Below are 27,887 nucleotides of genomic sequence, written 5' to 3' on the forward strand. Positions count from 1 at the left end.
CCCCCCGCAGCGGCACCACCTCCCGCCCGTGCGAGCGGAAAGTTTGGAACCGCGTCTTCCAGCGGGGCCGCCCGCTTCGTCCCGGCCTGGGGGGGGGGTGCCCGGAGCCCGGACGCCGGAGCCCGGAGCCCGGTCCGGCTCGGCTCGGCTCGGCCGCGGCGGGGCGCGCTGCCGGGCGGCCGGTGCCGGTCCCGCCCCCGCGCGGCGGCGGCGGCCCCCGCCAGGCGCTGCGTCACGCGGCGGCCGCGCGTGGGCGGGCGGCGGAGCGCGCGCGGGATCTCCCCATGTGACCGCGCGGGAGGGGGCGGCGTGTGTGCGGGGCGGGGGCCGGCGGCGGGGCCGGGGCCCGCGGGGGGGAGGGCGGGGGCGCCGCAGGCCGCTCCCTCCCGCCGTCCGCCCGCCCGCCCGCTCGGCCTCCGCGCACGGCAGGCGCGGCCGCGACGAGGCGAGCTGCGCGGGGCGGCGGGGCGGCCGCGCGGCCCCCCCGGCGGCAGCGAGGCGGTGGCGGGGACCGGCTCGCCCACCCGCCCCGTCGATGGGAAAGGAGGAGCCTGGGCCGGCGGCGCGCAGGCGGGGGGGGCGCTGGCAGGAACTTCGGCGGGGCTGAGTCTGCGGCCCCGGGACGGCATCGAGGGGAGCCCCGGGCAGCCGGCGGCGGCGGCAGCCTACTGCAGAGTACGTGCGGGCCGGCCGGGGGCGGCGGGAGGGGGGGGTGTGCGCGGGGCCGGGGAGCCGGCGCAGCCCGGTCGCGGCCCCGCGGGGGACGGCCGGAAGGAGCGGGCGGGCCGTGCGTGGGTGATTCCCGGAGAAATCCGGCGCGGGGGGGGACGGGGGAGTGGGCGGAAAGTACAGAAACGTCCCTGCCGTCTCCGCTGCCGCGGGGGGGGGCGCGGGGCGGGGGCGGCGGGGCGGGACGGGACGGGACGGGACGGGACGGACCAGGCGGGAGGGGACGGGACGGGACGGGCGGGGGCGGCGCCCCGGCGGCGGGCTGCCGGTACTGCGCGGGGGTACGGGGCGGGGGGTGGCGGCGCTGTGGTACCGGCCGCCCCCCTTCCCCCCGGGCAGTGTGGTGCCGTGTCCCTCCGCGGCCGCTCCCCCGCGCAGTGGTTCACCCCCTCCTCCCGCCCCGCGGCCCTTGGCGGGACGTGAGGGCTTGTCCGGGCCCGGTGGCTCCGGGCGCCGCCGGCCGGGCCGGGCCGGGCCGGGCCGAGGGGGGAGACCGCCCCGCCTATCCGCCGCCGGCCACCCGCGCCCCTCGGCGTAGCCTTTACGGAGAAGCGGCCCCCGGGGAGGCTTCCCGCGGGCGGTCGCCGCCTCCCGAGCGTTGCCGGGCCCCAGCCGGGGGGTGTTCCTGTCAGCGGGCTCGGCCGCTGCGAACTTGGTGCCGGGAGCGGAGCCCCCGCCCGTGCCCGCTGCGCCGGTTTCCTCCGCGTCCGCTCCCTTCCGGGGCCGGCGGCGGCCGCGTCCCGCCTGGCGTGGCCGTCCCCGCGCCGGGCTCGGGTGGGAACCGTGGAGTGCCGGGGCCCTTTCTTTATCCGTACGCGATTTTGGTTTTATTTTCATTGCACGTTTCAAGTTTCTTATTAGTTGTGGCGTGACGCGCATCTGTATTTGGATGTGAAACCCGCTTAATAGGTTGTATTTTGGCACATCTCAGAGCTAGACAAGACTATTTAATTTGCTAAGTCTCGCTTCTGCAGCTACGTGTAATTTTCTTCTCCTGCTAAAAGTCCTTTGGAAACGCTGCAAAAATGTAATGAATATGCAAAGCAGCCAGCTCTCAAATCCAAATCCGGTTTGTCTTCAGAGACTTTTCAGAACGCCCAAAGTGATCAAGATTTATTATGAAATAATCACTTTTCCCTAAAATACAGGAATGGGGTATTTCGCACTTTCTCCTTGTGTGTGTTCCTAATTTAATTGGTGACAGCTCAAATATAATTCACCTGAAATGAAAATCTTGAAAAATCACTTAGAGTTGCTCAATTGCTTTTACTCCTAGTGCAGCCTTAAAAAGCAGGAAAACTGCTAGTGAAGTCCTTGCCCCATGCTTGCGTCCTGCAGCTCCCGAGTTTTCCTTCTCCCAATACTTCACCCACGTCCGCCACCTGCTTACTGCAGCCGCCTGTCCTCCTGCCACCTCCGGGAAATGTGCAGCTTTGAACTTGGACCAGGCAGAACGGGCAGAAACGGGTGGTTTCCCGTGGTTAAAGATGCTGAGCTGGGCTGCTGCCACTGCCGGTTGTCTTGATAGAGGGAGCCGGTTGCAGAAATAGGTTGTGATTCCTACACTGGTTGTTTACAAATATTTAGTAGTGCTGTGTGGTGTCTCTCTGTGGGTTTTGTTTTCCTTTTTCCTAGGAGTTATGTTTTGTGGTCAGAGTTAAGGTGACATCCAGCATTTGGAGAGGAGGGCATGGCATGTGGGGTGATAGGCTGTGGATGTGAATGAGGTAACGTGGAAAATCAGAATGCATGGTTGTGGGTTGCAAAGGCTGAGTGAAAATCTAACTTGTGATTTCCTGGTTCTTCTGTGGCTGTAACAGTATGCAGCCTTGCATGTATTTTAAACAGCTTTGTCTGTTATGGGGAATTTCGTAGCTTCTTTGTTTGTGAAAAATGTAAAGGACAGCTGCTCTTCCCTGTATGTTCCCACACTCCTTACTGGTATGGACAACGAGCAAAGAAGGGGGAGAAGTAGCAGCTCAGCTGCCATCGCTGCATTCGTTTATTCCTGCAGACCCTCCCGTGGCAGCTTCGTGTTCCCGCCTTTTGCCATAAAAGGGTTTGCAGTTGGCCATACCTTAGAAGGTCTACCTGCTCGCTCCTAAGGCAGCAGATCGTTCTGGATAGATTCTTAGGGTTTGCCAGAGGACATGAGCAGGCTGTTACTCTTGAACCAGGTTTGTCTGGGATCCCAGATTAGAAGGCCTAAGACTTAGAGGGCAGGTTGCGGAAGAGGGGGAACACGTGCGGTGCCCCAGGGTCTTACGCGAGGTGCTCTTCCCAGTGAGGAGCATACACAAGTCTCCTGGCTGCGAGCTCGCCCTGTGTCTTCTCGTTGCATAACCTCTTCTCGTGCTCACCCTTTGCCCCCAAAGCACGGCCCTTGCTGCGCTAAGAAGTGAGAACAACGGTGGTGGAAAGCAGTACTTTAGGTGTCTTAGATGCAGCTTAAAGGTCACCCGCAAGACATGTGGCGCTGAGACTTGAGTGGGAGTGCTAAGGGTTTGCCGTAGCTGGATAGGTAAGCAGAGCCAGGCAGCAACGGCAAGTGCCGTGTGTCCCTTGGGTTAACGGTCTGTTACGATTCAGGCAGTGCTGCGCTGCTTTTTCAGCAAACCTTGTTTGTTGCTTGTCCTCTTCCTAAGCCTCATCTTACTCCTCCAGGTCGACTAGCTTACCTGCTTTGCTGGCTTTATAGGCTGCGAGCTGAGCCGAACCAGTGGAGTGGACCAGTAATGTCTGGAAAAGCAGCGTAGCTGGTGGCATGGTGAGGCTGTCTCGGAAAGGGGAGGGAGCCTTCCCCTTCTAAAAGTTTAGAAATACCTGGGATGTCGTTGAGGTGAGTGCAGAAGGAACTCTGTTTAATGAGAGGAGAAGAGAGGTCAAAAGGAGGAGTGTTTGAAAATGCCTTCTCTGCAGAAATCAGTAGCAGTCGTAAATGGAAAATTTGCGTGGCCCTTTCAGGAGTTACTATACTAAATTTGGAAAACAGAATTGGTCTTTAAAGTACAAAACAAAGGGATTTCAGTTTTGCTTTAAATACAAATCTCAATGCAGTCTGAACTGTGGACTCGCTACTGACGCCTCCATAGTACATATTAATCCAGTTTTATCTCTCATGAGGAGATTTGTTGATTAGAAGCCTCTAGGTAAAGGCTGCTCGTGGACTGTTGCTGCTGTTCCAGCCTGTGGGCTGGAAAAATGAGCTTCATGCCTTGCCTGGAGCTCTTGGGCTGTGTGTAATTTCACTGCCACTGTCCTCCCAGGATTCAATTTAGCTCTCTGCACAAAGTCCATTTATGTAGATTTATGTAGATATTGTGCTAAGATGAATGACTTTCGGAGCAAATGGGTATTCTTTTAACAGTTGCATAAGTTAATTTGTGGTATTGATGGTAGAAAGTCAACATCATTTGAAACGGGAGGGTAGGAACAGTTTATTGAAATGCCACTAAACTGTAATCTCTTAGTTTTGTTTGTCTTGTCAAAGTTTGTATGGAATGGGAGGATTTTTCTAAGAAATTCTGTGAAGTAATGACAATTTTTAAAATACTGAATTATGTACCATTTGAAGGATTACCTTAAGTGATTTTCCTCATTTTCCTTGTTGCCTCTCACATCTTTGAGTGTAGACAGTACTTAATTTTCTGAAATTAACTGTTATTTTTGAAAGCTAAACTGTATTTCTAAACTATGTAGCTCTTAAATGCTTCTACTTTCACCCTGAGTTCCAAAGTGTGTGCAGTTCATTAGCTCTTGAGCTCACCAGCAGCTCCTTGCGATGGCTGCTCAGATCTAAATGGCTATTGCTGTCCATTCTGTTTTACAAATACCAGCGTACAAAGAATTATATGTGCAGCTGGTGGTTTTGGGGTTTTTGTATTTTTTTCTTTTTTTTTCCAGGGCTCCATATCTCTTCTTGAAGAGATTGTTTGTAGGTATCCCATTGCTGCCACATACGTTTTTGTGAAGTTTCTGTTGGCCTCCTAATTTTATTTCTCTCTAGTAGAGTTTAATCAAAGTTTTGCAGCAAAAGCCTGATATTTCAGATGCCTCCTGAGTAGAAGTTGAGTTCTGTTTGTTACATCTGTACGTTTGAGTTGCTGAAGAAGAAGCGCATATTGTAAAGGAAAAAAAAAATATGCAAAAGTGCATATTGTAAAAATAAGTTCTGCCTTAGTTTTACTTTTGATTACCAGCCTCCCAATGTCCCTAAGCATACATATATTCTTGCATCGGAGTTTTGGGGGGAGGGGGTTTGCATTTTATTAAAATAGTTTCCCCCCAGTGTGTGCAAATCATTCTGTAACTGCTGATTTTGGGGTTACTACTATGTGTTTTTTAAAGTGCAACATGATAGTAGAGCCAGAGTAATGCTAGCAGACCAGCTCTGTGTTTTAGTTCTGTTACTTTCCCAACCAACTATAAATTACATGCTTTAGACCTTATTGATTGGTGGTTTAGCTCAATACAGTAATACTGGAAATTACCCGCCTGTAGTTGTGAAAGCCATCGTAGAGTGAAGTGGTGTGTGTGTGAGAGATCTTAGAATTCTCTGAAGAGTTTATTATTTGCGGGATAACTGTGGATAACGGGTTTTATGAAGTTGAAACTTGTGCAAATGTTTTTTCTGCAGCCGTAAGTGTAGAACACTGCTGCAGTTTGTCTGTTGGGAGCCCTTGGAGCGCAATTACTGCATTGCTGAATGGTATTTCACGTCAGAATTATCAACACCATGCAGGTCTGTTAGCAACTAGAATGGGCAGGTGAATTCAAAATAACGTTTTTAAATTGTATGTGTTGGAATCTATCAGTATTTTTGCTTTTTCTGTGGATGTTCCTGCCATAATTAAGCTCAGTAGAAGCATTAGGTCCTTTTTATGCGAAATGGGGAAAACTGTAGAAATACTTGGTTCTGAAACACCCTTTTACTGACCCAGTTCATTAATCCTCTGGGGTTCTGTGAAGCACTTTTCTTCTTTGCTCTCCTTTTACAGTCCTCCCCACTGCTATGGGGGGAAATGATTTGAGAATTCAGAAGAATTGAAACTGATGAGCTTTTTTTCTTCAGGGGATCAAGTATTCAGTAATTCTTTGGAGTGTTTTGTGATCATTTTGATCTGAAGATATAAAAGAGAGTCAAGTAGAAGCAGTGAGCAATATTGAATGACATTCTTGGGAACAAACATGAAGTGGCAATGCTGAAAACAAGCTGGCTTTGTGTTTGAATCATCTTTTTTGTAGGTGCATCGCAACTATCTGCTGATTTGTTTTTTCACAAATGTTTCCATTAAGTTAACTAGTCAAAAAATAGAGCTTTCACCCCTTTTCTCACTTCGTACGTGTTCTTATAATGAGAGAAAGAAATCCTGTCCCCTGAGTTGACAGCCTTACGGAATGATGGGCGGTGGGGCGGGATGCATCTGGACGTTGGCATTCTGGTGCTCATCTTCTCTCTGTTTTTACTGTTTGCAGGTTCTGTCATCCGTGATGGCGTCAGCTCTACCCAGAACCCTTGGGGAATTGCAGCTGTATCGAATACTACAAAAAGCAAATCTCTTATTCTACTTCGATGCCTTCATTCAGCAGGGTGGTGATGATGTCCAGCAGCTCTGTGAAGCAGGTGAAGAGGAGTTTTTGGAGATAATGGCTCTCGTAGGCATGGCTAGCAAGCCGCTTCATGTCCGAAGGCTGCAGAAGGCTTTGAGGGACTGGGTCACAAACCCTGGTCTTTTTAACCAGCCTCTCACCTCCTTACCGGTCAGCAGCATTCCAATATATAAGCTGCCGGAAGGGTCTCCTGCATGGCTGGGGATATCCTGCAGCAGTTACGAAAGGAACAGCAGCACCAGAGAGCCTCACCTGAAGATTCCCAAATGTGCTGCCACGACATGCGTGCAGAGTGTGGGCGCAAGCAAATCTGATGTGGTGGGGAACTTATCGCTGCAGAGCGGCAGTGAACCGAGACTCTGGCAAGGACACCACACCACAGAGAGCGAACATAGTCTTTCCCCAGCTGACCTTGGCTCTCCAGCTTCACCAAAGGAAAACAGTGAGACCCTGGATGCTGCTGCTGCTCTGTCAGTTGCTGAATGCGTAGAACGTATGGTTCCCTCCCTGCCCAAAAGTGACTCCAATGAAGTCAAGGAGTTACTGAAAACAAATAAGAAACTGGCAAAGATGATTGGTCACATCTTTGAGATGAGTGATGAGGACCCTCACAAAGAGGAGGAGATCAGGAAGTACAGTGCAATATATGGCAGATTTGACTCGAAAAGAAAGGATGGCAAGCATCTCACCCTCCACGAGGTAAAATACCATGAGCGACAGTGGGCTTCCTCCCCTATTCCTACACCTTTTACAAGATGCTGTTCACAGGGTACACTTTGTAAGGGCACTTCTCGCCGGGTGACGAGAGTTGTGTGTTTTACAGGACCCGTAGGTAGTCCTGCCCTGGGATAGAAATCTTGGGTGCAGTAGAAGTACCCTTTCTTGGGTGTGTGTGTGCACTGGTGACCTCACCTTGGTGTCATCAGACTGCTCCGTTACTGGTGCGGCCTGTCAGACAGAGGTTTTAAACAGTTTGGCACTAGAATAGCAAATCAGCATTGCACTGAGCGTGGCCCTTGGGTTTCTAAGCATTTGGCACATTTTTAAAGCAGTCCTGTCTTGATATTCCCTTGCAGCTTTGAGAGTAGACTGGTTGTTTGGGAGATGAGTAACTAAAATCGCTTGTGTCTGGTGACAGGATCACCTGGCTTGGTTACTACCCTCTGCTGTCTTCCCTCACCTTGAGACCCTGCTCTGTAGCTTGTGCCCTCGAGGTAAAAAGGATTCTGCTGATGAGGTCCCTAAGCCTGATGGGGTGGGATTTTTTTTGTGTTTGAATTGGGATGAAGCTTAATTATACAACCTGTGTGGTTTTTTGGGCCCAGTGGTCTTAAGCCAGCCAAGTGAATTGCAGACTGTGTGAGGAGGAAGGGAAAGGACCATCTCTGGTATTGATCAGTGGCTGTAATTTGAACGTTTGTCCTGTAATACCTGCATAGCATCTGTTCCCTCTTGTCCTTAAAAGTCCACACGGGCCTCCTTTGCTTCTCTTCTGGCATTCTTGAGGCTCACACTGCATACATTGTAATGCAATAGGTGTGTCTGTGTGGGGAATAGTTCCCTAGTGCCAAAGTACAGTAGAAGAGGAGAACAAACATTAATTCAAAGCAGTGCCAAAATGCTGTTGATATGAATGCTGCATCAGCATTTTCACAGTTAACAGTGATTGCAAAATTTCAGTTGGATTTAAAATTTGGCATGTAAGGCTTAGCTCCCAAAGGGAAAGGCAATGTTTATGTTACAGGAGTGCCAAAAAAACTGTACTGGCTTTAGCCTTTTTTTGCTTCAAGAAGAAGTTTTGTAGGTGTGTGATCCATAGCGTAAGACTAGGTTCTCTTTATGCTTCTGAGTGGAAGGGCAAAAGGAAACAAGGCATATTTCTTTACATTTTTGTTTATGTATTTACATTTATAAGGCAACTGCACATCACCAGCAGTGACTTCACAAGGGCTTTTACTACAGACTGGGGAGACACTTCCAAGGGAACTTGTCAGTAGTCAGCCGCATTTCTACCACACAGTTTTAGCTGTGCAGCTTTCAGTTACGTGCTTTGTGGCTTTATGTTGAACACTTTTAATTTATGAATTCATCCAGTGTGCAAGAACAGATCTCGTCCTACTCCCCTGACCTTGTGGGGCTCTCTCCCGTAACAGAACAAGTTGCGTATGAGATGGAGGCATGATTTGAAAGGATTAATTGTGTAGATGCCCTGTGTACGTTGCTGCAGAATCAGAATTTGGAGAATGGGGGTCCTCCCCAGCTGAGGATGGAGGCAATCAAGGTGTACAACGTGTATGGCTGTGCGCTTTTGCAGTTTCTCTCTGGGATAGCAGCTGCAGAAGATGCTCTGAAATGTGGGCAGACATCTTGCAGGATAATTTCCAAGCATCCAGCAGCGTAATGGGAGGTGGGTGCCAGGGGCAGCTTTTGTGTCAGGTGTGTGGTAGGCTCAGGAGTGGCTCTATGAAGCTGGAGGAGTGAATAGTGGCGTGGCAGTTTGAAGGAGCAGGGTAGCAAAGAAATGGAAGAAAGGACGACTGCTCTGCCTTGTTAATTTTTTTTTAGTACTGCAGTACAGATCTTACTACATCATTGTAAAACCATATTTAAAAATGGAATGAGAGCATGGTTTGGCTTTAGGAAATATTTCTATCGCTATTATGATGAAGGGCACGAGATCAAAGGAGTATGTGGTTGACTTATGCCTCACTTAGGCATGTGGGGCCTCGCTGAACTTGATGGGAACAGCACACATGCAAGCAAGAAGAATTTGCTTATAATTGGTTTACTGTTTGCTTAAAGAGGCCAGATTTCGTGAAGTTTTGTCTTGAACAGTTTTCTCTCCATTTCCGTTTTAAAGCAGCAAATACACAAATAGTAGCAATGAGACCATTTTTTGTTTAAAATCTGCTAAACCAGAGTTTGCCTTTTGGAAACTCAACTTAAGTGGATTTTTGGTTTTGATGGCTTAAACAACTTGCTGCTTAGAAGGAAGGACCATAAACAACCAGGGAGGTAAGTTTCTGCTTGTTCAGAGACTGTGTTTCTGCACATGTTAATACATTCCAAGGCTGTCATTCTGCCTCGCAGTTCAAGGTTTCTCCTTGCAGCTGGCAATGAACAGCTGAATAAACTTCACTATGAATTTAAAAAGCTTAAGTAGTGGTTAGCTTCTTAATGTAAAGATCAGAGTATCTCTGGCTTCTCAAGCAGAGTGGAGTTGCATGCAAATTAAAATCAAACTTGATGGAATTATTAGTTGTGAATTAGTGAGAATATTCTCTGTTTCAGTATGAATACTGGAGTGTCTCAGAGGGCTTGAGCAGCCATTAGAGGCCAGTGAGAGCTGTAAAAACTGAGCTGGTTCGGAAACATGTGCTGTTGGTAGGGTTATCTACGTAAGGCAGTGATCTAGCATAGAATCTGATGCAGAATCTTTCAAAGACATTCCAAAACTAATAAACATACTGTCCTTAATCCATCCCATTGTCTTGGTATTGCACAGCTTTTCAAGCACGGAGAACACTTTATGTTTAAAGTTGGACTGGAGGAGGGATGAGTATGAGGCATGCCCTTGAACTTGGTGACCCCTGCATGTTTGAGTCAGATTTGTAATTTGCGTGTTAATATTTCAGTGCTTGTCTAGGTACCTATAAAACTGAAAAAAATGCTGTTTAATAGTGTGAGAAACAGGAATAAGAAATGCAAGTAATACATTTTGTCTAGCTTGGTCTCTTCCTTTTCTTTTGCTGACTCACCAAAACAGTAGGGCTCAGTATTTAATTATGTGTATTTTAGTGGGGGAATCTATGAACCCCATCAGATGGGAATACACCCATCTCTTTCCGTAGAGCCTGTATGGTTATGTGCTGCTCCATATCATTAAGGCTTCCAGCAAACAGAATCTTTATTTTTAGGCATGCAACACTTTCTAGCTGCAGTATTATGCCTCCTGAAAAGGCAGGAAGCCATGATGCACTTCAATTCAGTAAGTCTGGATGTGACCTGAAAGAAGAAACCGGGAAAAACAAACAAACAAACAAACATTTGGCTTTTCTCATATATTAGGATAAACAGCATTTGCCTACAACTACCCAAAGCATTTGCAGTCATTTCAGCTCTTTGCAACCTTCCAGCACTTTATTGAGGGATAAAAAACATCTCAAATTATTTTGTAAGCATTAGCCGTATTATTCATCCTCGGCAAAGTAATAGCTATCACTGTTACTGAAATGAATGCCTGCTTTGGATGGTAATTCTTTTCATCAGTGTTGTATTAACCTTTTATTTTTGTATCTCCCCTCCCCCCACCCCCCGCCCTGTGTTTTTTCTGAGAAGATAGACATTGTAGAACAACTGTTCCTGTCTAAGGGGTAATAGTTTGTTATTTTAGCACACTGTATTGTAGGAACATAATAACCTAGAAATGTTTCACAGATTAAACCTAAACTTCCCACCCTTGTACATCTGATCTCTGTGAGATTTATTTTTTTTTGCCTGTGCAGAGACTAGAGGATCAGGCAACATACCTAGTTCGCCTGTTAAAGACATGTTTGCCCTCTCATTAGCATTCAGGTATTGCGGGAAGTGCCCTACTCGGATCAGAGGCTTTTATGCTAAACACAGGAAAAAATGCTTATTAAATATTAGGAATAGCAGTTCTGTGTGAGGTTTTACTGGAAATACTGCATAGGCACAGGCCTCTGAGAGAATCTCGGCTCTTCTGATACTTGTTTTTGTTTTTTCAACCTCCCTGGAGAACAAGTGTCGCATTAGGCGAAATATATTTTTTCTGATTTGGATGACCTCAAGCACTGTAGCGAAGGACAGCATGGTTGTGTGTTGTTCATGTCTTACGACAGCTTCCATCCTTCAGGGATGGAGCATGCGGCGTTTCGGGTGAGTCGCTGGCCTCTGTGATTTAATTCACAAGTAACATTCTGTGGTGTGGTAGGCGGTGGGGTAAAGGAGCGCGTTTCTGAGCCTTCTCCCAAGAGACACCATTTAACTGCAGACCTGCTGGCCTGTCCTCAGCTTCACCTTCTGTCCAGTTCCATGAAAAGCGCTTCTTGTATGAGCAGTGTTTTTGGTGTCTGAGGTCACACGTGTGTGGTCCTGCCCGTCCTCAGCCACATGACTCTGTGCGGAACTGCGGCTGTTCTTTGCACTGCCAGATCAAGGGTTGGGGATGGCACATCTCGATCTGTCATGAATATGCTGACTGTGCTGTGGAAAACCTAGCTGCTTTGTAATATTCAGTAGCCTGAGACACATACAGAATATGCTGTTGACAGTAGCAGCAAAGCAGCTGTGCTCATTTGCGAGAAGCCAAGCCCATTCAAAGCAGCTTAATTTCTAGAAACAAAGAGTAGAAGAGATGTGGGCACTTTGGGGAAAAAACCACCTGTAGTATTCTGTTGGCCTCTTGCTGATAATGCTTCATTACAAGTGCTGGCTGTTCTTCAGCTGAGGAAGAAGTGAAAATGTCTCTTCAGTCCCGCTCACTGTGGAAGGAGCAGGGAATCTCCTCTCCAGCATCTCAGTTGCAGTGTCTCTTGCCTTAATAATTTTGTTGTTTGTCCATACTGTTGACCATAGGCTTTTCCGACAGCAGTATTGTTAAGCTGGTGTAATTCATGTCAGTATCACCACTTCCTATAGGCTTCTGAAGAGCATTGCGAAACCATTTTCAGCCTTAAGGCTTCCCCCCACTCTGCTCTTTATGAAACTATTGCCAGCACCAGAGGCAGTAGAAATGTGTCCCGGCAGGAAAACATCCTTGAAACAAGTTACATTTGATTCATGTCTGAAGATAGTCTTCACAAACACGAGGGTGAGAAACACAGCTAAAAAAAGTTTAATCGTTTCTTAAACCATCACCTTCTACAGAATTTATGCTGTATTCACCAGGGAAAGCCATCTGTACCCACACTGTCAGGGTGGTTGGTTTTTTTTTTTCCCCAAGTCCTGGGCATATTGCATTTATAAAAATAGTATTCCCTGTAAATCAGGCTTTGGGAGCCAAACACTGTGAACGTTCAGAGCTACTGTTTTATACTGAGATTTAATTAATGCTGGGATGAGGCACAAGCAGTGCACATTGAGAGAGTCTTACAATAACATTTTACTTTAAAGGACATTAAACACACCAACTACATTTATATCTTTCCTCTTCCCAGAGGTTTACCTGGCTTAGTAAGGGTATAAATAAACTGAAGAAACCCTCCAGGGTTTAGTATACAATTATAGGTAATTTTAATTGCAATCGAAATTTTTTATTATTTCAGAAAAACAGGTACTTTTACAAGCACAATGGATGAAATTATGCAAAATCATGAATCCCTGTTTTTGTGTTTGATTTCCAGCTAACAGTTAATGAAGCAGCCGCTCAGCTGTGTGTAAAAGATAACGCGTTGTTGACCAGGAGAGATGAACTCTTCGCACTAGCTCGGCAAATCTCTCGAGAAGTTACATACAAGTATACTTACAGGACCACCAAGTAAGGTTTTAATTAACTCAAAGGACCTTTACTTTCAGGGAGCTAATCAGTCTGATAGCATTTCTTCTAAAGAACTGGAGACACTTTCTTCTTGCTCTTTAGCTAGCAAAGTGCTCTTCTGAGGAGGGTAGGAAAATGCTGTTTAAGTTGTGAAGCTTTCAAACTGCTAAGATTTCGCTGTCTTGAATTACCTTTTTATTTGCTCTCTAGTTTTCCAAATTTTGCGATGATAGTGCATGTTGAGAGGCATCTGAGAGGCTGGCGTTTCAAGTATTTGAGGCATTTGTGTATTTCAAGGTTAATGCAAATAGGCAGAGTAGCCAAACCTGCTTAATGTATCAGTTATTCTTTTTTCCATATACAGATTTGCCTTCTTAGTTTCCAGGGAGTGAAAAAGGTAAGGTCATAGGGAGTGGCTTACAAACTTGCTTTAAAGGAACTGAAGCTGAGTCCTAATTTCAGTTGTTACTGTTCTGTTAAATGAGCTACTGTTATGAAACAGTAACAAAGGCAGCTTAACAGCTTTTAAATCCAATTAAAACTTTAGAATTAATAAATATGATTGAAAGTCTTGATACTTTCTATATAATATTTTTAAATGTTCACTCCCTTGAGTAATGCAGTATCCTTTCAAAATACATTTTCCTACACTTCTAGGAGCTTTTTATGGTTTTCCTTTGCTCCCCTTTCTTCCACAGTGATTACTGTAAATATACATCCATTCTGGGTAAGCAACGCCAAAGGCATTTCTGTAATTCTCTGTGCTCAGGTAGCTTTCCTTTCTGTTCGGAAGAAGAGTGCATGAGTCTCTTGACATTTTTGAAAACAACACAAGGCGCTTATATTCCTCTATACTTGAGTGACGTTTATTATTGTCTCCAAGTGAATTGGAGGTTTTTTCTGTGCATCTCACTTGTTCTTGCCTGATTTATTTTTTTTTTCCTTGACTCTGTTTTTCATTATTATTTCTGATGGTCAGGATTAATGTGCTGTTTACTGATAGTGTATGTGTCTTCTCTTCTAGATCTAAATGTGGAGAAAGGGATGAGCTGTCACCAAAGAGAATCAAGATAGAGGTACAGTATTGTGACTCCTGTATTTTGACCTATGCATGCTAAATAAAATTCACTTGTTTTGAAGGGATCTGTCTTAAGGAAATTTGTCAGAAAAACATTTGACAGAGAGTTGATGGGTGTGAGAGAGAGAGGTGGGGAACATCACCACTGTCTCTGCAAATGTAAATGGTTGATGGAGAAACCTGTAGGAGCAGGGGTAAAGAGTAGGATTTGCTTAATTGTAAAGTTACTCTCAGTGTTTTGCGCTCTGAGTGAGTAGGAGGGGGAGGAATGAGACTGACTGACTTCCTGTGGTGGAATAAGCTTGAGCACTATAGGAAGTGTCTTCCCAAAAGGCCTTCTGCTTTTAAGTCAGTGTGAGGTGGGGTTTGCTTAATTCGCTTGAGTCAGCTTGTGATCCTGTCCAAAATCCAGAGTTCTGGGTAAGGATTGATGGCGGAATACTAACCATCTCTGACCATGCTATAAATTGTGAACCTGATCATATTGAAAAGTCAAAAGCTAACTAAAAGCTATATAAGTCAACAGAAATGTTTGTGCCTGTAGATATTAATTTACATTTTTTTGTAATTGGTTTTGTGTAAAAACCACATGTACACAGGGCTAATGTATACACCTGCACAAGATGTTGCTTAGGGAGATGCTGGGAGTTTCTTGTTAGGACTGCAGGAGCAACATATATATAGTTTATCTTCTTCTTTGGTTACCACTGCTGGGAAGTTAATGTGAGGCCTTTGAAAAAGTCACTTTTAATTTAAAAAACAAAAACAAAACCAAAAAAACCTTGGAAGTATGTGTACCTATGTACCTCATAAGAATAGCAGATCTTCCTTATAATTTATTTTTTAAACAAATTACTGTTTCACTGTTACATGGGTATCTAATTCATCCTTAGTGCTGTGGGTTTTTTTTATTGTACTTCTGCTCCGAAAGGTGTAACTTAAACGTGCATTAGAATGTAAGCTAGGCCTGAGCTAGATTTGTATGTGACACAGATAGGTGATATATTCTTTAACTCTAGAGAACAGTTGCAGCATCTTCTGGAATGCATTTTTCATGTGTAACTCATTCTATGAAAAATGATGCACTGAATGTAAGGCTTTCATTTTTTTCAGTAGTGCGATCTTTTGTTACCTGTACAAAGACTTTTCCTGTGAGGCAAACCCTGGTGAGAGCAGTTAGTTTTGAAAAGGCAATTATGAATAGGTATGGAGGAGTGAACCTTATTTATTTATTTATTGAGTTCTGTTGGTCTGTGTACAGCTGTAGTTTGAGTTTATATTATACAAAATATACACATGCATCGAGGATTTACTGGTACCTTTGATGATAAGTCAGTATTGTCATTTAGATGTGTTAGGAATTGCTTTGACCTATGCTTGTTCTTTGATCCACAAAAAAGAGCAGGGAAATGCTGCATTAAATGCTTTTATCCACCTTCACCATTATCTGCCTTGACCAACACGTTGCAGGATGGTTGCTTGAGTCTCCCCTCTTTTGTCCAGTCTAGTCCTACTTTATAAGAGCTAGTGGGGAGCTGCTGCTCCTCTGCTTGAAATAGTATTTCACTGACTATTGGATTTCAGCATTAGGAAGTTTTTCCTTCATTCAGTAATAATTGATGATGAGCAACTATCTAAAATGACACACTGCAAGGGAGGTGCTTTATTCCACAGGATCTTAATTGACAGAAAAAGTAAAATTAAAATCCTGAAAAATACAGGATGAAACATTAGGTTCTTTGGAGAGCAGGAAATTTGGACAGCCTTTAGGGGATGTGCATTCTCTTATTTTCTGCATGGTGAAATCTTAAGAGTCTGAAAGGCCTGCTTTCTCTAGACACTTTTTCATTCAGTAATTCTGAGAAAGGATGTTTACTTGATTTTCTTTTTATCTAAAATTACAGTCATATTTTAAAATGCTTGTGAAAATTCCATGTCCTAACTGTACAAATGACTATTTCAGAAATAGGACTTTTTTCCAAAATAAGAAATTGAAAACTAAACTAAATGAAATAATCTTTCATTTGATAGCATAGCATTATTAATTATGAAATTACCAGTGTTGTTACCAGCATAAATGTCTTTTTCCTTACAAGTCTGGGAGTATTCTAAGGAGTAAACCATGACTTCAGTGCATTATAATTCTGAGGTACACTGTAAATCATGGACTTTTCTTCAAAGAAATTAAAAAAAAGATGCAGTATTACTAAGTAGGTCACTTTTACATGTGGTATTTTGAGTTCTTGGGGCTTGCATTTTGCAAAAAAAAAAAAGGTCCTTTTTTTAGTAGTATGTTTGGGGATTTTTTTGTGTGTTGTGTTTTGTTTGTTTTTAGAAAAGTGGAGATAAAAATGAAAATGGTAGCAAATGCTGCAGATTTTTCCTTCTTTCTAGATAAGAATTCCTCATCCTGTTTTTAAAGTTGTAATGCTTCAATGTGGCTCTATTAGCTCACTATCATGCTAATATCATGCAGAGGATCTGAACATGGGTGGGTTGTTGGGTTTTTTTTGCTGTTGTTGTAACTAGGTCTGTCTTTTTTCTTTTTTCCTTTCCTTTGGGTTGTTTTTTTTTTTTTTTTTTTTTGGTAAAGGTCATTTTGCTTTTCTGTTTTAAGGCTGAACTCTGTATTTTGATTCACCATTCCTTTAACCATTAGTCATTAATCTCTCTGCAAAGCGTGGTCTAAAATACTAGTGCTTGCTTTTGGAAAGACTTTGCACCCTGTTTGCATAGGGTAAAAGATTACTTAAAAAAAAAAAAGATGACTTAATTTCCTGAAATATAATAACACTTAAAAAAACCTCCAGAGAGACTTTGAAGGTCATCGTTGAGCAGAGCTAGCAGAGCTGTGTGTGCAAGCTGCAACACTGCCAGGTTACAGCCGTCATTGTAAATTTATCCTCTTCATGAATATGAAACTCACACAAGCATTACAAAGAAACAATATGCCATGAATTACATCAAATTACCTGTAAAAGCCTTTCTCTTCCCCTGCGAGCTCTCCCCCTCTTATTCGTAGAGTGGGTGGGCGAGCTGTGGGAGTGAAGTGTAGAGAGGAGAAGGGAAAAAATTCCAGGCAAATGACAGACTAAAGGTGTGAAGGGAGTGAAAAAGGGAATGGAGTGAATTGGGTTTTGGAAGCAGATGATAAAAAAGGGTTGTTGTTCCTAAACCTGCTCTGGACAAAGAGCAGGACAGGCGAATAGGGATGGAAACATCGCACCCTCCTGCAGAGCAAGGATCTCTCCTGCATAGGTGTTGCGGGGTGGGGGCACCCCTTATTTTGTCATCTTCCGTGACTCAGTACCGGCACTGCTCAAAGCGATGAGCTGTTGTGGCACCAGCTTAGAAAGCAAAACAAGTCACAGGTATATCACGCAGAAGTCATGGAGGGAGAAGCTACTCATCACTGCTGCTGCTGCTGCTTTGCATTGGGGTTGACGAGGTTCCCCTTCAGAGTCAGTGCGAACAGCCAAGAGAGCAAAGAAAGAGAGTTTTAAAAATATTCTTGCGGTCTGCGGTATAAAGGAATTGTTCTGTGTGTCAGTGTCTCCGTTCAGCTGAACGAGAGGGGTGGGGAGAGCTTGCAAAAGCTAATTTCACAAAGCTCAGTGGGAGTCAGGGGGCGCAGGCAGGGAGACCTGAGTGGAGGCTGCGAGGAAGCGTCTTCCCTTGGTGCCGGTATGGGTGGAGGGAGAGGAGAGGAGAGAAAAGGCCCACCTCCACCGTTGCCGAGAAGGTTGAAAAGAAAACCAGTCGAAGTGTGGGATATGTGTTTTTCACAAAAACAGCAAAAGCAGTAGAAGCTACTGTTTGCATAGGAAAAATGTCATTAGGGGGAGCGAAAAAGCACATGTGGGACTGAGAACATCTGCTGCACGAAGCCGCTTGAAAAACAACTGAGCAGCAGCATGGCAAAACAAAAATGCTGTACTGCATGCAGCAGGCCCTCCTGACCGCAGAGGGAAAAGGAACCTCCAGGCAAACATGGTGCAGAGCAGGTCATCGCCTGGCCCAGCCTGCTCCTCATCAGCCCTTACCGACGGAGCAGTGGGGAGGAGAACAGCCAGCGGTGGGGAAAGGCTCCGGGAAGGTGATCAGAACTGCATCGTCACCAGAGTTACCTGCGTGACTGACGGGTGACAGTCACGGCAACAAACAGCAACGGGTGGCTGGGCCTGCTTTTAGGAAACAGCCGTGGGTTTTGTATTGGCAAGTGATCACAGATGCGTTATAAAGAGCCGTGTTACCTGTTTTGTTGCAAAAATACGACCCTGAGTGATAGGTTTTTGTGTATGCAGTTTCTCATCTTCCTACACATAATCGTTCTCCTCTCCCAAACAAGTTCAGGTCTAACTGTGAAAATGGTCAGTGCTAATGGAAATGTGCTGCAAAGCCTTTGTTTCTAGAGGATGAGGTTTTGTGGCAATTTACCTGGTTATGAAATTTTGCATACCTGTCATGTTTATTTTTTCCCTGAGGGAGTATGTTGGGTGGATAAAAGCAATACACAGTGTTCAGACAGATTATTTCCCCCCCTCCCCTGAGCATAAAGAATAGCTTTATCGGCATTATGTTGCACTGAGGGTCTGACCACCTGACATGGGTCTGACCACCACTCTGCAGGTCAGTAGGCAGTCTGCCAACGGCATGGACCTTGTAGTCCTTCCTCTGTGTTTTTTTTCTGAAAGATGGCTTTTCTTGTTCTTGGGCTGTAACCCATTTGTCCAGCTATTGTAAAAAATGTTATTATTTCAATGCGTGTGACCTCTAGAATCCACAAGGAAAATATACCTAATTTGGCATACTTTTGATACCTGGGTCTACGGATCCTCAGTGACAGGTGTCACTGTTTCCAGGTTTGGGTCTGTCTTAAGATCTCTAGCTTCCTCTCACATTGTGACAATCACCTATACTGTGCTTTTGTAAACGTTTCTGAATGTTCCTCTATTTTACATGAGCTTTACTTTCGTAATGCCAAGTAGGATAAATTTCTCATCTTGAACCTTTGCTTCGATGATTAATTTATTTTAATGGAGTCTGACAGGCTTTCACAGGAACTTTATTTGCTTTATTGGTACATATGCAAGCTGCAAAAGAGATTTGCATGTCATAAGCATTTGAGACTGAAAGAATTATTGAATCATGATTTCCCATAGTATATAAACTCTTTGCTACCCTACTTTTAAAATGGTGATATTTCATTTTGTGATACTAGTATAGGTTCTGTGTGAAATATGTTGAATTTCAGGAGGCTTTGCTCAGTTTCTCAAGGTTAGTATATCCAGCTGCTGTGCCTTATTCTCAACTTCATATAAACTTGATTTCTTAAGAATCTCTAAAGCCGCTGTATGTAGCGAGTGACAGAAGCCACGGGCCTGAATCTGGCTGGCAAGAGTGAATGTGAACTAGTTTAACGTCAGTGACAACAGTAGTCTGGGTTCACCTGAAACTTTAAGAGATGAGACATGATTGCCTGTGTATGCCATTTTAGATATATAGCAGTTGTTGTTGAAAGGCTATGTGTATTTTATGCCCAAACTTAAATGAAATGGATAGCACGAATATGTAAATTGCAGTCCAGAATTTTTACAAAAGTACAGGAATGGTTTTAGTTGTTTTTTTATTTCTTTTGAGTATACAGAGAGGGTGAAGAAAAATTAGTAATATGTCCCTCTTGGTGTTTGGTTTCTTCTTATGCTCAATAGGATGGCTATCCTGATTTCCAGGACACAGTCCAGTCGCTCTATCAGCAAGACAAAATGCCACTCGCTTTGGCTAAAGGAAAGAGTGAAGACTCAACAGCTCTTAATTCCCAGGTAAACCAACTGCACTACACTGTGAATAATATAGATCATGTCTTTCTTTGTACATCGATTTTGATGTATTGTTTTGATGACTCAAGTAATTATTGACAATTTTCAAAGGCTACCTAGCTTTGCTGTGATTGCATCACTCTTAATTTGGGTTTACCTTCTGAAACTGTTCTGACACAGTGCTACACCTTTACCCTTGTTAGTTCCAAGAAGGTAAGATCTAGTGTAGTAGGCTTGAAAATATGCGATTGCTTGTTGGGAGCAAGTAGGGTAGTATTGGTACAGTATGTGCTGTGTTACTTGCTTTATTAGATATAAATGGAAAGTTCAAGTTACTGAGTCTAGAGGAACAGAGTAGGCGATCTTGGAGTCCTCAGTTCTGACGTTTCTTGTAAGAAGGAAGGCCAATATATTTAGGAAATAGTGAACCTCTGGATCCGAGAGGATAATTTGCTTTCGAAGTAACATCTAGCCGGGTGGAAGTGCAGTGTTTTTGAGTATCCAGAAGGCTTTTTATAAATGAAGACAGGCTTCCGATTCTTTCTTTGTCTTTTCTGTAGTGTATCCCAGCCTTGAGGCAAAATACACATCTCCTACTGCCAGTTGTTGCCAAGGAGGGATTTCATGCTAAGTTGCTACAAATTTATTTTGTATAGCTGATTTGCGCAAATGTAATCACCAAATTTTCATGTAAGATTACATTTAAGAGTTACACTCCTGTTTCCTGAGACTAGATGTGTTACCCTGTCTTTTACCTTCTTCTATTGCAAAGTCGTGTACAGTCATAGAAATCTGTTCATTGCAATGCATCAAAAAGCAATTATGCTACATGTTCTGATGTCACATGATTAAATGAACTTCATTTTTGCAAGCTTATTTTCATCTGGTGTATGCTTTAAAGTTTTCATAGGTCACTGCTACATAACAATGGACTAGAGATTTATTTTAAGCTTAAACGTATCTACAACTCTACACGTTTTTCTACAGTGATCAGAAGCATTATTACTGTTTAAAATTCTGGTTTTATCCCAGTTAAACAACAAAGATGGCATGATTTTATTCTTTTTAAAAATTATTTTATAGTTCAAAAGTTGTAACAGGAGTGACAGAATAGCAAAATTAAAGCACACTTGAAAGTAAACTGTTTGAAAATAGTTTCTTTATGTACCTCCCAAGACCAAGCTTGAGCTATCAGTGCTCTTCTGCAGAACCTGATGAGCTCTAAGCCAGAGTAAGTAAATATCGGTCATGTCACTACCCTGCTGTCAGGGTCATCACTGTGCTGGAGAAGCTCAGATTTTACTGGTCTGTTATGCTGTCATTTTATTTGTAAATTGTTGAACTATGCTGAGTAAGCAGACTTTCATGGGAAGTCAGGGCTTTCATCATCTCCCAAGAAAAGTTAAGTGCTCTGCAATTAACAGGCCTCTGTACTAGCTGAAACAATTATGGCATTACCTGAAAGAGAAATTATTTTTTTTCCCTATCCATCGTAGATGTTAAGTTTGTACACTTTCTGTTCTTATGTTCATTGTGGCTCTTCTAAATCAACTTTCTTGACTTGTGATTTTCTTTTTATTTTTGCAAGATGCTTATTTACATTCTCAAGAACAAGATTATATTGAAAGTTTGAATTCTCTTGGCATTAAAGTCAATGACAAACATTCAGACACCATTTCCTCCCACGTTGCACTGCATTGTTTAGTTTCACTCTCTAGAGGTGTATAGGTCTTGTTCTTCTTCTAGACAGACATTTCACACCTTTATCCCCCACAAACATACTGTCATCCTACACTTTCAGAATGGCAGATTTTTAAGCTTGTGTAGTGCTGTTTCCTAAAATAAAGATTCCAAGATGTCTGGTGAAATCTTGGCATAAGTTTTTAGCAGATGTTGCCATTGCTCTTGGAATACTTTTTGGAATACTTTGTGAAGACATATATTTGAACAGAGCTAACTGGATAATTAAGACATTATTTCTTGCTTTTCTTGAGATTCTCTTCACGTAACCTGCAGTCCTAAAGTGCAGAAAGTGATTTTTTGTGTGTTTTCGAAGAACAGAATTTAATGTTGCATTTCTGCATGGATGAACTACAGCAGCTTGCATTTTAAGTATTCTTGAGTGACTCAGATGTACAGTATGAAAATCTTTATGGGTGCAAAAATATTTTGTTTGCTTGATAGTTTTGAAGAAACTGTAAAGCACACATCTGTACATCTGAGTCAACAAAAACCTATATCTAGGCTGTTAGTGTTATCATCTGATATTGTTTTCTTTCCCTGTTGTGACTCGCTGTATGTATGTATATAAAGAGAATTCTTTTTTGCTTTATTTGCAGTCAGAAAAGGTGATGGCAAAACAGATGGAGTTTCTTTGCAACCAGGCTGCATTAGAAAGACGTCTTTCCACAGGGTGTTACAGACAAAACTCAGAAGAGCACAGCCCCAATGGCATGTCATTAGATAATGCTGATGGACAAGGTATGGTAGCTTCCAGGCATGGCGTTCCTGCCAGCAAATACATTTGATATTGCGCAACCTTTGTCAGTGGTGTTATTTATCTAGTATAGAACACTGAGCACTGAATGGACAAGACAAGATCTCTGCCCTGAAGTGCTTACAGTCTAAATAATGCAATCAGATGTACAGTCAGATTCTGCTCTGTTACTCTAATGTGTCTGGGCAAAGTGCTTTCCCTATGGATAGCGTGGGGAGGGAAGAAGGCAGGGTGCACTACTATTCTTGAGGGCAGAACTTGGCACTAGCTTTATCCTAGGTTTTGAAAACAGAGCGGAATGTTGCATGTCTTTCTGTTCTTGCTTTGTGGAAATTGAAAGTGAAGCAGATAATGTAGTTGGTACCCCTTTTTGTTTACCTGTTTGTGCAGTCTAGGAACAAAACCTGAGAACCTGGCTATGTAAATGACTTAGAACTAAGCAGATTCTAACGATGTTCTTAGTAGCTTGTTATTCTTCAAAAAAGCTTATGGTTTTGTGGTTATCTCTTTGATTTACCAACTGGCTATTCCTTAGCTTGAATTAATTTTAGGAGTGTTTGTTTTGTTTGAGCACTTTCTGTTTGGATTTCTTTTTTTACTGTTGTGAAATGAGACAAAATGTTATAAACACAAGAAATACAACCAGAAGTTCTTGTATCTGTTTTTTAAGAGCTAGTTTGTTTAAGGGGGGTGGGGGGGAGAAGCAGTGGAGGGAGAAAGAAAAACTAAGGGAATCCATATAAGTGAATGTTAAAACATAGGTTTTCATTGGTGCGTATTGGTCAAGCAATGCAGTACACAAGTATACAGGAAGAATTAGGTGTGTGGATCCAGCTCTTCTTGATGGTACAAGCTTCTTTATACATTTATCCATTGTGCAGTGGGAGTGGGAATTTTTAGGTTTTCAAAGGGGTTTTGAGCAGAATAAGAGAGTTGGTTTTTTTGGTTCCTTGGTTTGGTGGTTTTGGTTGGTTGGGTTTTTTTGGTATGGCTGAGTGTCCCTTTCTAGCAGTGCCTGTGGAATAGTCTGCAAAGCAGCATATTGCCATAAGCCTTGTTTTTGCTAGAAAACTTCCCTGAGCAGCTGGAATTTAGGATGCACTTTTGCTGATAGAATTTGTATGTCTTTAAGTCTCTACCTGTTTTTAATATTGCTTTGCTTTTAATGCATCAATGTTTCACTGTGAACAACTTCCAGGTGAAAGACCGCTGAATCTCCGAATGTCAAATCTGCCAAGTAGACAGCTGCAGCACGTTTCGCTTGATGGAGAGCAGCATGTTGGAAAACCTCTGTGCAGTGATTTGATCCGGCTTTACCCCAGTGGTGAGGCAAAGTCCCAGTCCTCGGGTTAGTGCTGTCCCTTGGAAATTACCCACCATTTCTTACAAAGCCTGTGATGAACTTACTAATACATGATCTCTCTGAGTGAAGAAGCCAGTAGCTCAGCCTGGCATGCTTTGTGTGTAACCATTTAATCAAGGCTTTGGACAGAACTTCAAGAGGAGTGTTACTTGCTAATCTAGAATCAGATTGAATATTATTTGGGAAAAGCTTAAAGGATTTGTAACTAGGTTCAGATAAGCAAGTTCTGGCATGTGTCTGTCCTCAGATAGTGGTATTGACCCAAACTACTGCTGTTAAATACTTCTGTTGCTGTCATTGTAATGCAGTTTGATTATAACATGGCTTCACTCTGTGTAAAGGAATCAGACTTCTTAAAAAGACTTTTTATTCTGGTTTGTAAGGACCTAGCACCGTTGCTGTTCTGTCAACCAAATCATGCATTAAGTCTTTTGAACTGGCTTTCCCATTCACTGACTTCTGCTCACTGGCAATCCTGTCATTTACCTCTGGCATGGGAGGAAACTCATTATAAGGTTGATAGAAGACAGCAAGAATCCTTTGTGAAATCTATATGGGTGGTTTCAGTTTAATACTCGGCACACTGAGATAAAGCCAGGAATTCTTGACACTTTCACAACTTCAGGAATAATAATAAAATCCCACCTGAGTTTGGAAGATGCAATGGGAAAGAGGTTATTTGACAGACAAGATGCAAAAGTAGTTGTTTTCAAGACTGGCCAAATCTTACATCTTCCACTTTGGTATATTGCAATCTTAGCTCACCTTTTTTGCAGTTTATCCCAATCCCAGTGATAATTCACTTAGTGGAATTTCTAGTTGGGGATTTTACCAGTTCCCTTTCAAAATGCAGGTGAAGAGTGCATCTCCACTAAGCCCTGATGCCAGAGAGAATGAAGTAAATCTGTGGTGATTACTCTGTCATTGTCACTGCAATGTAACTGAGGTGGTTCTAACCCAGCTGGGTTAAAGCCCAGTAGGAGGAGGCAGAATTTACTGCTTCAACTCTTAGTATCCATATGGTTCATGGTCCTTTTTCTTGAATTAAGAACAGAATATATTTGTTTCCAAGCAGCATTTTTAACATCTTTTTTTTTTCTTTCTTTCTTTTTTTTCTTAATGCAGAAGGCCTTGGTATTTTAAAGGATTTTCCTCATTCGGCTTTTAACAACATAGAAAGGAAGGTCATAAAAACAGAACCTGAAGACACAAGATAGTCATTCTGCTCTGGAAAATGGTGTCATAATAAAGAATGAAACTTCACAAGAGAAAAAAAAACCAGCCTTAATAACCAGTGTTGCCTCATTCAAATAAGAGATTTCAATAGCCAAAGCCTAAGAACTGGTACAGTAATCTGTGGAAACAGGAAAGCAAGAGACACTGCAAACTAAAACAGTAATACAGGTGGATAAACATTCCTGTAAAAGTGGTTTTATAACGTGGGAAGATTCACAAATTAATATTGTGGGTCTTCATTATTTAAGAATGTATTATGTATTTGTATAACTTATCAAAGTAAATCTAGATGTCGGGACGTGTATTGAGTCCAGTAGATGTGGCTACAGTTCATTTTACTTGAAATTTCAATGTCTACTTTTAAGTGTACCTAGCGTAGATATGGTTGTTAAACATTTGAATTAAAAATCCTTGGAGAATTAGGAATGCGAACCTTGTGACACAATTAACAGCAAGTTTGCAACAATATTTGTAGAAAAAAGGAAAATGCATAAAATATTTCATGGTTTAAAATGTTATGTGGATATAGCATAGACCTAGACCCTGATTCTGTATTATAGCGGACGTACTTGACACTTAACTATTGTTACATCACTTTCAATGGTTTCAGCAGCCTTTGTGTAACACACTTACAGCATAATACCTACCTACGGTTCAGGAGTGTAGAAAATGCCAGTTAGAGTATGGAAGAGTCCATATGATTGGCTCCTGTTTTGCTGGGAAAAACTATGGTTTGATATACTGTATAATTACTATAATCTCATTTGGTAGGAAACCCAAGAGACCAAGTAGCATGGACAGGGCTGCAAAAATTGTGATTCAGACCATTATAACTTTTCGGACTTCTCTGTGGATCTTAAAAGAGAAGGGGGGGGGGGGGGAAAGCAAGCCTCCTAGGTGTGGCAAAGATGAAATATGATGCAGGATTTGTGCATCGGTGTAAAAGGTTGCACCTGATATCCAGAAACCATAAGATCTTTTGGAGGAGAGAGACAAGGAGTTACGTCTTTAGCATGTGATTCCTTATTAAGTGCTGTCCAGCCCACATGATTCTATGAATATACCGTATACTGCATACAGTATGCCAATACGTTTCTTTATATATGTGATTAATTAACATCTGTATTCTTTATTTATTTGACAGTTTTTATTTTTTGTACATTTTCACTTTTGCAGATGTCATTTTATCTAAGGAGAAATAGTCGGCATATAACTTTGGAATTTACCATGGTGTGTTTGTGTGCATCCATTTTTCCTCTGCGCAACTCCCTCAATAAGAGTTGCTTTCCTGCAGCCAAAATAGTTACATGCCTCAGTTTCTGAATACAGTTTTTGCCTACAATGTGTTCTGGAGGGGAAAGGTGGAGGGCTGAAGAAAGTAAGTTACCATGCCAGTGGGTAAACTTCCATATTCAGGTGTGCACTTCGTGTCTGCAGTTTGCTCTGTGTCATAGATGTGTGTTAACGATTCAGTCACAGTCTATGTTGTACTGAAAGGGTCAGCGAAATGTGAGCTGAAATGTCTACACTGCAGTCTCTTATCACTGTAAACGTATCTAATTATTTTATCACTTTTGATTTGTGGAACAAAGCTTTATAGTAGAAACACCAGTAAACAACTTTTTATACTATTAAAATGTTTGTTTTTTTAAAAAAATGTTTCTTGAACTGTATGGTACTGTTTCACTTACTGAAGTATCTTACTTTAAGCAACGGAGTTTGCAGCTTTGCTGTTAGAAATAAGAGATTGAATGTGTAGTTATATTTCCTCTTTCCTGTTGTGTGAGCTAGTAATACGGATAAGATATTTCTTCAGTTTGTAACGTTAGCCAGTGCCCTGGTTAGTATCCGAGTAGCTTTCATGAGATGTGTATGGAACTTGTTAAAGGACAGCTTAAGGTTTGAACTGTACTGGCATGATCAAAAGTTGTGCGTGGATCACAGAAGAAGCTCTTAAGCTTGCTGGTCTCTTCAATTTAAAGTGAGAGGAAGGACAAAGAACTTGCTAAGCAGCACGCTGTTTCAGTTGAGTCCAGAATTTATTTTGTAAACACTAATGTATTAAATTTGCTATAAATTAAAGTATATAACAGTTATATTTTTGAGTTGTAAATACAGTACTTTGTGTCACGACCAGTTGGTTATCTCTAGAATGATATTTCAGTTTATAGTCCAACAGGCCATTTCAGTCTCAATAAGCTGGAAGCAATTTTTTTTACTGTTTTGCAGCTGTGTGACTTTTTTTTTTTTTAACCTGGGGAGGGAGGTGGAAGGTACATTCTGAGATTGCACATACATTTGGTAATAGCAAATATTCAAGCATTGGTCTTTCCATGACAAAGGTCTTGGTGGACTGCAACTTGGCTAGCCTCTGGAGTCGCAGGTGAAGTCTTGCCCTCATCTGCTCTTGAAGGGTTGCTAGATTCAGGGTACTCTGGATCAAAGGCCAGCCCTGCAAATGTTGCCTGTTCTTATCCACATGTTTATATTGTTGCTTACGAAATAAAATTCACCGTGAGAACTCTTTAGTTTCCCCAGGGGTTTTTCCTTCCTTTTTTTTTTTTTTTTAATTTTATTTTATTTTATTTTATTGTGTTTTCTAAAAGGAGGTATTAATTTTCTGGGGATAGGGGAGGAGGGAGTAGCTTGAACGGCAGCTCTCACTGGAGGAAGCCTTTTCCGGCTCTTGTGGTTGAATCCTCATTAATGGGTGGCCTCGTTATGTGCACAGCCTGCGGGGCTTGAGTGGGCCATGGCAAAGGGGGAGGAACTAAAACCCAGGAAGGGTCTGCAGCGTGCCGGTCATATTTAACGCCCTTCCCACCTCCCGCACTCTTGCTTTTGCGCGTGCTTATATTTGCACAAGAATGCCAACAAAGCAGATCTGCCAGGAGGTGATCCTAGGCAGCTGTAGGTGGTTGTTGGGAATGCAGGAGACGAAGCATCGCTGCCCAGCCCTGTGGCTGCCCTCGACGCTTGTCTTGGTGATCCACCCCGGTTCAACTCGCTTTCTAAACGACGGCCCACATCTCGATAGTCAAGTGCTGAAGTGTTGC

General features: G+C 43.0%; 1 protein-coding gene across 2 annotated transcripts; it reads left to right on the forward strand.

The window, feature by feature from the left end:
- The first annotated feature begins 379 nt into the window (after nucleotides 1-379).
- Nucleotides 380-27,355, forward strand: NAB1 (NGFI-A binding protein 1). 2 transcript variants are annotated; one of them, XM_075028008.1, is made up of 8 exons: nucleotides 380-675; nucleotides 6,205-7,038; nucleotides 12,705-12,838; nucleotides 13,863-13,914; nucleotides 19,628-19,738; nucleotides 22,075-22,216; nucleotides 23,431-23,556; nucleotides 24,721-27,355. In XM_075028008.1, exons 2-8 carry the CDS (start codon nucleotides 6,220-6,222, stop codon nucleotides 24,810-24,812), a joined length of 1,476 nt encoding a protein of 491 aa, XP_074884109.1. In that variant the 5' UTR covers nucleotides 380-675; nucleotides 6,205-6,219; the 3' UTR covers nucleotides 24,813-27,355. The 2 variants fall into 2 exon arrangements, with proteins under 2 accessions (XP_074884109.1, XP_074884108.1); XM_075028007.1 differs by having other exon boundaries at nucleotides 385-675; nucleotides 23,431-23,580.
- Nucleotides 27,356-27,887: the final 532 nt, after the last annotated feature.

This window comes from Buteo buteo, chromosome 5 (assembly GCF_964188355.1).
Source record: "Buteo buteo chromosome 5, bButBut1.hap1.1, whole genome shotgun sequence".
Taxonomy (NCBI): domain Eukaryota; kingdom Metazoa; phylum Chordata; class Aves; order Accipitriformes; family Accipitridae; genus Buteo; species Buteo buteo.

Excerpts from the sequence above, each read along its gene's own strand:
- NAB1 (XM_075028007.1), top strand. The coding sequence starts at position 6,220 with ATGGCGTCAGCTCTACCCAGAACCCTTGGGGAATTGCAGCTGTATCGA. Across the intron at positions 13,915-19,627 it reads CAAAGAGAATCAAGATAGAG|GATGGCTATCCTGATTTCCA; the intron begins GTACAGTATTGT and ends TATGCTCAATAG. Across the intron at positions 19,739-22,074 it reads CAACAGCTCTTAATTCCCAG|TCAGAAAAGGTGATGGCAAA; the intron begins GTAAACCAACTG and ends CTTTATTTGCAG.